The 12,230-nt window shown below is 46.3% G+C and overlaps 1 protein-coding gene across 1 annotated transcript in view; it reads right to left on the bottom strand.

Annotated features, from left to right (window-relative positions):
- LOC129813230 (solute carrier family 22 member 6-like) overlaps nucleotides 1-4,829 on the bottom strand; it is a 12,609-nt gene extending 7,780 nt beyond the window's left edge. Inside the window, exons 1-5 of the mRNA XM_055865521.1 lie at nucleotides 4,217-4,829; nucleotides 1,319-1,419; nucleotides 966-1,120; nucleotides 668-836; nucleotides 352-454 (exon numbers count right to left, since the gene is read on the bottom strand). Coding sequence (XP_055721496.1) covers nucleotides 352-454; nucleotides 668-836; nucleotides 966-1,120; nucleotides 1,319-1,419; nucleotides 4,217-4,483 — 795 coding nt within the window. The 5' untranslated portion in view covers nucleotides 4,484-4,829. The remainder of the gene's footprint in view (nucleotides 1-351; nucleotides 455-667; nucleotides 837-965; nucleotides 1,121-1,318; nucleotides 1,420-4,216) is intronic.
- Between the last annotated feature and the right edge of the window lie 7,401 nt (nucleotides 4,830-12,230).

Raw genomic sequence — 12,230 nt, 5'->3', positions numbered from 1 at the left:
GGATATCCTTGTCTCATCGCGCACCAGCGACTCCTGTGGCGGGCTGGGCGCAGTGCGCGCTAACCGAGGGGGCCAGGTGCACGGTGTTTCCTCCGACACATTGGTGCGGCTGGCTTCCGGGTTGGAGGCGCGCTGTGTGAAGAAGCAGTGCGGCTTGGTTGGGCTGTGCTTCGGAGGACGCATGGCTTTCGACCTTCACCTCTCCCGAGCCCGTACGGGAGTTGTAGCGATGAGACAAGATAGTAATTACTAGCAATTGTATACCACGAAAATTGGGAGAAAAGGGGATACAATTATTTTTTTTTTAAGAAGAAAAAAAGAGTTAGGGAACACTGATGTGTGTGTTTGTACCAGGTCTAGAAAGCGTCTGTCCTCAGGACTGTGTCTCCTATACTGCTCCAGAGTCTCTGTCCTCCTCTTCAGGAGCAGCCAGCGAGGAGACTCAGGAATACAACTGAGAGAGAGTTATCATTATTATTTCTCTGTCAAACTACATTCCTATTTGCATAAGAATACCACATTATAGTCAACTCTGAACACTGTGTGTGTGTGTGTGTGTGTGTGTGTGTGTGTGTGTGTGTGTGTGTGTGTGTGTGTGTGTGTGTGTGTGTGTGTGTGTGTGTGTGTGTGTGTGTGTGTGTGTGTGTGTGTGTGTGTGTGTACTCACTAGTAGAGTGGCAGACAGAGGATCTGTGGTACGGCCAGTGCCAGGTGTAGCTGTGTCCAGGTGTGTGTCAGGTACGCCAGCGGAGCCAGGGCCATCATACCCAGACTGAAGGAGAAGGACAGGAGGGCCGGGGGCCATATACGATACCTGGGAAGACTCCATTCCACACCTACACACACACACACACACACACACACACACACACACACACACACACACACACACTGTTAAATCCATGCACACAGGCGCACACATGCACACACACACAGTTACATCAGGGGAGGTGTGTGTCTGTTACCCAGGCTGAAGCTGCAGATATTGATGCAGCAGCAGGAGACCCCGGCCAGACAGCGCAGGGTGAGGAAGAGGAGGGCGTAAGGAAGGACTGCCGGCAGCACAGCAGTCACAGCATTAACACACACACACACCAGCAGCACTGCTCGCTTACCGTACCTGGTCACACACACACACACACACACACACACACACACACACCTTCAATGTGTTACAGTGTATGATTTACTGTGAGAGTGTGTGTGTGTGAGTGTGTGTGTGTGTGAGTGTGTGTGAGTGTGTGTGAGTGTGTGTGTGTGTGTGTGTGTGTGTGTGCGTGAGTGCGTGAGTGCGTGAGTGAGTGAGTGAGAGTCTCACCTGTCAGAGAGAGCTCCTCCAAACAGAGATCCTAGCAGAAGACCAGTCATGTAGATGGTCTGACTGTACGACATCAGCTCCGGGTCCATACACACTGTGTCCTGTAACACACACCGATGTTTGTACCAGATAATGTTTTAGTAATCTAGCTGTATGTTCTAACACTGTGTCCTGTAACACACACCGATGTTTGTACCAGATAATGTTTTAGTAATCTAGCTGTATGTTGTAACACTGTGTAACACACACTGATGTTTGTACCAGATAATGTTTTAGTAATCTAACTGTATGTTGTAACACTGTGTAACACACACTGATGTTTGTACCAGATAATGTTTTAGTAATCTAGCTGTATGTTGTAACACTGTGTAACACACACTGATGTTTGTACCAGATAATGTTTTAGTAATCTAACTGTATGTTGTAACACCGTGTCCTCAGCCCAGAGACATGACGGTATTTCTTATCACTACTGTGTGTTGTGAAAAAGCTTGCCATGTGACACTCCTATTAGTCACTTACTTTCTGTTGTCGTTCCATTGTCGAGGACAAGCGTTTCGTTCCGTTGCCGAGGGGGAAGCGTTTCTTTCCGTTGCCGAGGGGGAAGCGTTTCGTTCCGTTGCCGAGGACAAGCGTTTCTTTCCGTTGCCGAGGGGGAAGCGTTTCGTTCCGTTGCCGAAGGGAAGCGTTTCGTTCCGTTGCCGAAGGGAAGCGTTTCGTTCCATTGTCGAGGGGGAAGCATTTCATTCCATTGTCGAGGGGGAAGCGTTTCATTCCGTTGTCGAGGGGGAAGCATTTCGTTCCGTTGCCGAGGGGGAAGCGTTTCATTCCATTGTCGAGGGGGAAGCATTTCGTTCCATTGTCGAGGGGGAAGCATTTCGTTCCGTTGCCGAGGGGGAAGCGTTTCATTCCATTGTCGAGGGGGAAGCGTTTCATTCCGTTGCCGAGGGGAAGCGTTTCATTCCATTGTCGAGGGGGAAGCATTTCATTCCATTGTCGAGGGGGAAGCGTTTCGTTCCATTGTCGAGGGGGAAGCATTTCGTTCCATTGTCGAGGGGGAAGCGTTTCATTCCATTGTCGAGGGGGAAGCGTTTCGTTCCGTTGCCGAGGGGGAAGCGTTTCGTTCCATTGTCGAGGGGGAAGCATTTCGTTCCGTTGCCGAGGGGAAGCATTTCGTTCCATTGCCGAGGGGGAAGCATTTCGTTCCATTGTCGAGGGGAAGCGTTTCATTCCATTGTCGAGGGGGAAGCGTTTCGTTCCATTGTCGAGGGGGAAGCTTTTCGTTCCATTGTCGAGGGGAAGCGTTTCATTCCATTGTCGAGGGGAAGCGTTTCATTCCATTGTCGAGGGGAAGCGTTTCATTCCATTGTCGAGGGGAAGCGTTTCATTCCATTGTCGAGGGGGAAGCGTTTCGTTCCATTGTCGAGGGGGAAGCATTTCGTTCCATTGTCGAGGGGGAAGCATTTCATTCCGTTGCCGAGGGGAAGCATTTCGTTCCATTGTCGAGGGGGAAGCATTTCGTTCCATTGTCGAGGGGGAAGCATTTCATTCCGTTGCCGAGGGGAAGCATTTCGTTCCATTGTCGAGGGGGAAGCATTTCGTTCCATTGTCGAGGGGGAAGCATTTCGTTCCATTGTCGAGGGGGAAGCGTTTCGTTCCATTGTCGAGGGGGAAGCATTTCGTTCCATTGTCGAGGGGGAAGCATTTCGTTCCATTGTCGAGGGGGAAGCATTTCGTTCCGTTGCCGAGGGGAAGCATTTCGTTCCATTGTCGAGGGGGAAGCGTTTCATTCCATTGTCGAGGGGGAAGCATTTCGTTCCGTTGCCGAGGGGAAGCATTTCGTTCCATTGTCGAGGGGGAAGCATTTCGTTCCATTGTCGAGGGGGAAGCGTTTCATTCCATTGTCGAGGGGGAAGCGTTTCATTCCATTGTCGAGGGGGAAGCTTTTCATTCCATTGTCGAGGGGGAAGCATTTCATTCCATTGTCGAGGGGGAAGCGTTTCATTCCATTGTCGAGGGGGAAGCGTTTCATTCCATTGTCGAGGGGGAAGCATTTCATTCCATTGTCGAGGGGGAAGCATTTCATTCCATTGTCGAGGGGGAAGCATTTCGTTCCATTGTCGAGGGGGAAGCATTTCGTTCCATTGTCGAGGGGGAAGCATTTCGTTCCATTGTCGAGGGGGAAGCATTTCGTTCCATTGTCGAGGGGGAAGCATTTCGTTCCATTGTCGAGGGGGAAGAGTTTCGTTCCATTGCCGAGGGGAAGCATTTCGTTCCATTGTCGAGGGGGAAGCGTTTCGTTCCATTGTCGAGGGGGAAGCATTTCGTTCCATTGTCGAGGGGGAAGCATTTCGTTCCATTGTCGAGGGGGAAGAGTTTCATTCCATCGTCGAGGGGGAAGAATTTTGTTCCATTGTCGAGGGGGAAGCGTTTTGTTCCACTGTGTACCCCATTACAGTATATTATGTCTCTATGACTAATAATCAAACTGGGACTTCTAAGTTGTTTCCTAACACACACACAGAGGGATGAATCTGACATACATTCTGGGAGTGTGTTTACTTGGTCAGTGAGGGTGTAGATGGCTCTGGCTCTGTACCCGGGTTACCCTGCTTTTTCTATGATTAGGTGTTCATTGACTCATGTATTGTTGTTCGAGGGGAAGTTAGAGTACAAACAGGAGGAATGCAATGCTGCTTAATCAGTGTTGATTACATTATATACTATCTGTTAATAAACTAAAGCTGGGTTCAACTGGGTCTGTGAAACCCAGGTTGTACACTACATTTCTACATCATAGGAATCTGTTCATGCAGCTTGTTGATGTTTACACTGATTTAGAACATTATAATAACTGCCAATCATGTAGAAACTGTAAAACTTTTGCGGTTTACTCACATTCTCTCTTTCCGTGTCGTTCCCACCCGTAATCTCATCCTGTGGCGGTAATAATACCTCGCGCACCTCCCATGTAGTCCAGTTCTGTGTATTGGCACTAGAAGATACTTCTCCAAAGGTTCGACTCCGGGCCGGTAACTCACCCGGGACGTTATTGCACGAGGAGGTTGCCCTGCTAACAGCGAAGAGGTCGAGGAAGAAGAGAAACGCCATGAAGAAGAATATGAGCGCGAGACGCCAGTACACCGCGAGCTGTAACGGAGCCATAGTAGTAGGCACTTCTCTTTCACTATCTCTCTCTGCTTACCGCCTCTCTCGCCATGTCACCGGACTGGTTAGATCGTAAAACTCCTAGAACTCCCCGTCAACTGTCTCCTCAGCGGAAGAAGTGCTGTAACGGCAAAGTCTAATCATAACAAATCGTGACGTAGTGGTCTGGAGTGAATAAACACCTTACTAGTCCTACTGCACCAGATTTCCCAACAACCATGTTACCTAAACCTTCTCTAGAACTACACCTCTTCTATTCTCCTTCTCTCCCCGTCTTACTTCTCTCTCTCACGTCTCTTCTCTCTCCTTCCCATTCACTGTCTCTCTCAATTCAATTCTAGGCGGCAGGTACCCTAGTGGTTAGAGCATAGGGGCCAGTGACCAAAAGGTTGCTGGTTCAAATCCCTGAGCTGACAATGCAAATATCTATCCTTGTAAATAAACAATTGTTTTTAAATGACTTGCCTAGTTAATTGAAAATGTAAATTTAAAAAGGGCTTTATTGCCATGGGAAAAGGCCACAGGAAATAGTTTGGGTGTGCCTTGTTTTTTTAAGGAGGGGTCGAAGTGGGGTGTGGGGTCGGGTGGGGTGAAATACCGCCACCAGTTGAAACACATTTACTGTACTTCTACACAATTTAAAAACTTTAAAATGCTATTTTGGAGAACAGCAAAAACAAATAAAATGTCCCCCAGACATTATCACCTCAATATTAGGTTTGGCATGCGGAATGGCGTGTACAATTTACTACTCAACCTCGTCATACATAGGCTACATTGACCTGTTTGGCCTACTTGTGGAACAGTGCATATAGATGCATAATACACACTATCAAGGCCTACTTGAAATACAGACATCAATGTGAAAGTAACTGGAGCATAAAACAGCTCATTGCTAATGAAAACTATGCCAGATAAATCCTACAAATGCATTGAAAAACAAGGCATCAAAGGAATTAATTAGGACTACAATCGACAAGGACGCATAAAGACAAACAAAATCGACCAAGGAATGAGGAAAAATCTACACATTAAGGCCCCGCCCATGATTCATCACAGCTGAACGGACAGGGCCTCCGTACAGGTAGACAATGTGGAGCTCTGTGGGCTGTGGCTGAACGGACAGGGCCTCCGTACAGGTAGACATAGTGGAGCTCTGTGGGCTGTGGCTGAACGGACAGGGCCTCCGTACAGGTAGACATAGTGGAGCTCTGTGGGCTGTGGCTGAACGGACAGGGCCTCCGTACAGGTAGACATAGTGGACCTCTGTGGGCTGTGGCTGAACGGACAGGGCCTCCGTACAGGTAGACAATGTGGAGCTCTGTGGGCTGTGGCTGAACGGACAGGGCCTCCGTACAGGTAGACATAGTGGAGCTCTGTGGGCTGTGGCTGAACGGACAGGGCCTCTGTACAGGTAGACATAGTGGAGCTCTGTGGGCTGTGGCTGAACAGACAGGGCCTCAGTACAGGTAGACATAGTGGACCTCTGTGGGCTGTGGCTGAACGGACAGGGCCTCCGTACAGGTAGACAATGTGGAGCTCTGTGGGCTGTGGCTGAACGAACAGGGCCTCCGTACAGGTAGACATAGTGGAGCTCTGTGGGCTGTGGCTGAACGGACAGGGCCTCTGTACAGGTAGACATAGTGGAGCTCTGTGGGCTGTGGCTGAACGGACAGGGCCTCCATACAGGTAGACATAGTGGACCTCTGTGGGCTGTGGCTGAACGGACAGGGCCTCCGTACAGGTAGACATAGTGGAGCTCTGTGGGCTGTGGCTGAACGGACAGGGCCTCAGTACAGGTAGACAATGTGGAGCTCTGTGGGCTGTGGCTGAACGGACAGGGCCTCCGTACAGGTAGACATAGTGGACCTCTGTGGGCTGTGGCTGAACAGACAGGGCCTCCGTACAGGTAGACAATGTGGAGCTCTGTGGGCTGTGGCTGAACGGACACGGCCTCTGTAGTAGCCAGCTAGAATTGCCCTATTCATTTTTTGGACAGTTAGACATTTTCTGGGCACAGTTGAGATAGCCAACAATGCTTCTATGAAAATCATAACTGGCACACATATCTTTATAAATTGTAGGATCGATTGTAAATTGTCGCTCATATGAAAAAGGTTTCATGCCCCCTGCTGTCGATCTGAAATCCCCCTTGTGGAACGGCGCATACAGTGCCATTGTCTTGTGCTATTGCCACTAAAATTGTTGCTCTGCATTCAGAGATCGTTCTTTATGTGTGTGTGTCCAGGTTGTTTGTGCATTCGTCTACATTAGTCGCCAGGGAAGGGAAACATTCTGCGAATATTGAAGCATTGCATTAACAAGGTGTTTTTGAGGATATTGAAAGATTTTGTATCAACAAGACTACTCAGAGAAAGTATATATGCAGTACCAGTCAAACGTGTGGACACAGCTACTCATTCCAGGTTTTATTTGTACTATTTTCTACATTGTAAAACAATAGTGAATACATCAAAACTATGAAATAACACATATGGAATCATGTAGTAACCAAAAAAGTGTTAAACAAATCAAAATATATTTGAGATTCTTCAAAGTAGCCACCCTTTGCCTTGATGACAGCTTTGCACACTCTTGGAATTATCTCAACCAGCTTCATGAGGTAGTCACCTGGAATACATTTCAATTAACAGGTGTGCCTTGTTAAAAGTTAATTTGGGAAATGTATTTCATTCATAATCAGTTGTGTTGTGACAAGGTATGCGTATGCGGTATACAGAAGATAGCCCTATTTGGTAAAAGACCAAGTCCACATTATGGCAAGAACAGCTCAATAAGCAAAGAGAAATGACAGTCTATATTTCAAGTGCAGTCGCATAAACCATCAAGCACTATGATGAAACTGACTCTCATGAGGACCGCCACAGGAAAGGAAGACACAGAGTTACCTCTGCTGAAGAGAATACATTCATTAGATTTAACTGCACCTCAGATTGCAGCCCAAATAAAATCTTCACAGAGTTCAAGTAACAGACACATTTTAACATCAGTTGTTCACAGGAGACTTCGTGAATCATGCCTTCATGGTTGAATTTCTGCAAAGAAACTGTCAGGACCCGGTACGAACTCAGGTCTCCGGTGTGAGAAACAGTCACTTAGTAAACTGAGCCACTAATAGTTGGCAGAACCCAGAAGATGAGGCAGACACAGCAGTACTAGAGATGGTGGTTTAATAAAGGAAAAAGGAAAAGATCTTCAGGCAAAAAATATAAATCCACAACGTCAAAAGTAATTCCAAGAGCAAATGTATATCCTCCAAGACACAAGGAAAAATCCACAAAGTGGTAAGAACAGCAGGGAAAAAACAAACCTCAAAAGAATAATAAAAAATAAACAAGAACAAAACCGGAGTACCTCAAGAAAATCCAACTAGAGAAACAAATGTTCACAGCATGGCTGGGGCTGGGTGCTAACATACAAACACAGAGCAAAGAACTGAGGAACACTAAGGGTTTAAATACTTTCAAGGGAAATGAGGCACAGGTGCAAATAATAACTGGAACAAGGGAAAAAACAAAAGGGTCAAAAAAGCACAACGGGGGCATCTAGTGACCAAAACCTGAACAATCCTGGCCAAATCTTGACAGAAACCACAACTAAAAGACACCAATAATAAGAAGAGACTTACTTGGGTCAAGAAACACGAGCAATGGATATTAGACCGGTGGAAATCTGTCCTTCGGTCTGATGAGTACATATTTGAGATTTCTGGTTCCAACCGCCGTGTCTTTGTGAGACGCAGAGTAGGTGAACAGATGATCTCCGCGTGTGGAGATCATACTTTTTGGAGAAATGTCCTCCGGTCTGATGAAACAAAAATATAACTATTTGGCCATAATGACCATTGTTATGTTTGGAGGAAAATGGGGGACGCTTGCAAGCCGAAGAACACCTTCCCAACCGTGAAGCACGGGGGTGGCAGCATCATGTTGTGGGGGTACTTTGCTGCAGGAGGGACTGGTGCACTTCAGAAAATAGATGGCATCATGAGGCAGGAAAATGATGTGGATATATTGAAGCAACATCTCAAAACATCAGTCAGGAAGTTAAAGCTTGGTCGCAAATGAGTCTTCCAAATGGACAATGACTCCAAGAATACTTCCAAAGATGTGGCAAAATGGCTTAAGGACAACAAAGTCAAGGTATTGTAGTGGCCATCACAAAGCCCTGACCTCAATCCTATAGAAAATTTGTGGGTAGAACTGAAAAAGCATGTGCGAGCAAGGAGGCCTACAAACCTGACTCAATTACACCAGCTCTGTCAGGAGGAATGGGCCAAAATTCACCAAACTTATTGTGGGAAGCTTGTGGAAGGCTAGCCGAAACGTTTGACCCAAGTTAAACAATTTAAATGCAATGCTACCAAATTCTAATTGAATGTATGTTACTTCTGCCCCACTGGGAATGTGATTAAATTAACAAAAGTTGAAATAAATTATTCTCTCTACTATTATTCTGACATTTCACATTCTTAAAATAAAATGGTGATCTTAACTGATCTAAGACAGGAACTTTTTACTAGGAATAAATCTCAGGAATTGTGAAAACAGAGTTTAAATGTATTTGGCTAAGGTGTATGTAAACTTCCGACTTCGACTGTATGTACTGAACAAAAATATAAACGCAACAATTAACGGTTTTACTGAGTTACAGTTCATATAAGGAAATAATTTAATAAAAATTAATTCAATGTGTCATAATCTATGGATTTCACATACAGAGCAGGGGCGCAGCCATGGGTGGGCCTGGGAGGGCATAGGCCCACCCACTGGGGAGCCAGGCCCAGCCAATCAGAATTAGTTTTTCCACACAAAAGGGCTTTTTTACAGACAGAAATACTCCTCAGTTTCATCAGTCCGGGTGGCTGGTTTCAGACAATCCCGTTGGTGAAGAAGTCAGATGTGGAGGTCCTGGTTACATGTTGTCTGTGGATGTGAGGCCGGATGGCCAAATTCAGTAAATCAACATTGGAGGCAACTTATGGTACAGAAATAAACATTAAATTCTCTCGCAGAGAGCTCTGGTTTACATTCCTGCAGCTCTGGTTTACATTCCTGCACTCTCCCTCAAAACTTGACACATCTGTGGCATTGTGTTGTGGTACAAAACTGCACATTTTAGAGTGGCCTTTTATTGTCCGTAGCACAAGGTAATGATCATGCTGTTTAATAAGCTTATTGATATGCCACACCTGTCAGGTGGATGGATTATCTTGGCAATGGAGAAATGTTCGCTATTAGGGATATAAACCAATTTGAGAGAAATAAGCTTTTTGTGTGTGTAGAACATTTCTGTGATCTTTTATGTCAGCTCATGAATCATGGGACCAACACTTCATGTTGCGTTTATATTTTTGTTCAGTATATGTGAAAGTATTCAGACCCCTTGACTTTTTCCACATTTTGTTAGGTTACAGCCTTATTCTAAAATGGATAAAATTGTTTATATCCTCAATCTACACACACACCGCATAATGACAAAGCAACTTTATAAAAAAATAACACTGAAATATGATATTTACATAAGTATTCAGACCTTTCCAGCGCTGCAGATTTTGCTGCGAATTAGATCGTTTATTTTGGTACTGTCCATGTGTAGCTTGTTTGGTCACAGGTCCAGGAATGGCTGAAGAATTGCAACATTTAACTGGAGCTAACTCCGCAGATAGCACTACTAGATGATTTGAAAAGTCATAGTCAATCCATAATATAATACTTTTAGCAAAACATTTTCTTTAATGTGCAATCTGTAGAAACTCTGAGAATAGAAAGGTTCAGAAACTTGTGAAAACATCACAGCACAGTTGAAAAATATTTGGCAAATAGAAAAATACATTTACATTTACATTTAAGTCATTTAGCAGAAGCTCTTATCCAGAGCGACTTACAAATTGGTGCATTCACCTTATGATATCCAGTGGAACAACCACTTTACAATAGTGCATCTAAATCTTTTAAGGGGGGGGGGGGGGTTAGAAGGATCTCTTTATCCTATCCTAGGTATTCCTTAAAGAGGTGGGGTTTCAGGTGTCTCCGGAAGGTGGTGATTGACTCCGCTGACCTGGCGTCGTGAGGGAGTTTGTTCCACCATTGGGGTGCCAGAGCAGCGAACAGTTTTGACTGGGCTGAGCGGGAACTGTACTTCCTCAGAGGTAGGGAGGCGAGCAGGCCAGAGGTGGATGAGCGCAGTGCCCTTGTTTGGGTGTAGGGCCTGATCAGAGCCTGAAGGTACGGAGGTGCCGTTCCCCTCACAGCTCCGTAGGCAAGCACCAAGGTCTTGTAGCGGATGCGAGCTTCAACTGGAAGCCAGTGGAGAGAGCGGAGGAGCGGGGTGACTTGAGAGAACTTGGGAAGGTTGAACACCAAACGGGCTGTGGCATTCTGGATGAGTTGTAGGGGTTTAATGGCACAGGCAGGGAGCCCAGCCAACAGCGAGTTGCAGTAATCCAGACGGGAGATGACAAGTGCCTGGATTAGGACCTGCGCCGCTTCCTGTGTGAGGCAGGGTCGTACTCTGCGAATGTTGTAGAGCATGAACCTACAGGAACGGGTCACCGCCTTGATGTTTGTTGAGAACGACAGGGTGTTGTCCAGGATCACGCCAAGGTTCTTAGCACTCTGGGAGGAGGACACAATGGAGTTGTCAACCGTGATGGCGAGATCATGGAACGGGCAGTCCTTCCACCGGGAGGAAAAGCAGCTCCGTCAGGCCGAGGTTCAGCTTGAGGTGGTGATCCATCATCCACACTGATATGTCTGCCAGACATGCAGAGATGCGATTCGCCACCTGGTTATCAGAAGGGGGAAAGGAGAAGATTAATTGTGTGTCGTCTGCGTAGCAATGATAGGAGAGACCATGTGAGGATATGACAGAGCCAAGTGACTTGGTGTATAGCGAGAATAGGAGAGGGCCTAGAACAGAGCCCTGGGGGACACCAGTGGTGAGAGCACGTGGTGCGGAGACAGATTCTCGCCACGAAACCTGGTAGGAGCGACCTGTCAGGTAGGACGCAATCCAAGCGTGGGCGGCGCCGGAGATGCCCAACTCGGAGAGGGTGGAGAGGAGGATCTGATGGTTCACAGTATCAAAGGCAGCCGATAGGTCTAGAAGGATGAGAGCCAGAGGAGAGAGAGTTAGCTTTAGCAGTGCCGAGCGCCTCCGTGACACAGAGAAATCCAATATGGATGTTAAGATCTAGGATCTGTCAATTTACCCCTCATTTAATATGATCTAGAATCTGTCCATATACCCTCATTCATTATGATCTAGGATCTGTCCTTATACGCTCATTCATTATGATCTAGGATCTGTCCATATACCCCCATTCATTATGATCTAGGATCTGTCCATATACCCCCATTCATTATGATCTAGGATCTGTCCATATACCCTCATTCATTATGATCTAGGATCTGTCCATATAACTTTACCTGTCTGAAGATATCTTGGACTTCTTGCCGGACAGACCTATGGTGGCTGTAACCTTATCCAGTGGCACCTAAAAGCTCTCTACCAGGGCTCGTTCTACATGGTCTTCCTTTAGTATTTTTCTGTATTATTACATTCTATAGTTCCACCTTGTTTAGGGAACTGATGCTGCTAATTGTCTTGCATGCCCCGGTATTCTCTCACAGAGGGGTTCTGAGCCTTTGACAGGAGCAATTGGTGTGCATTCAGGAAAGTATTTTCCACATTTTGTTACATTACAGACTTTTACATTTAT

Source organism: Salvelinus fontinalis, chromosome 16 (genome assembly GCF_029448725.1).
Source record: "Salvelinus fontinalis isolate EN_2023a chromosome 16, ASM2944872v1, whole genome shotgun sequence".
NCBI classification, from domain to species: Eukaryota; Metazoa; Chordata; class Actinopteri; order Salmoniformes; family Salmonidae; genus Salvelinus; species Salvelinus fontinalis.
This window is presented reverse-complemented; position numbering and strand designations above follow the sequence as displayed.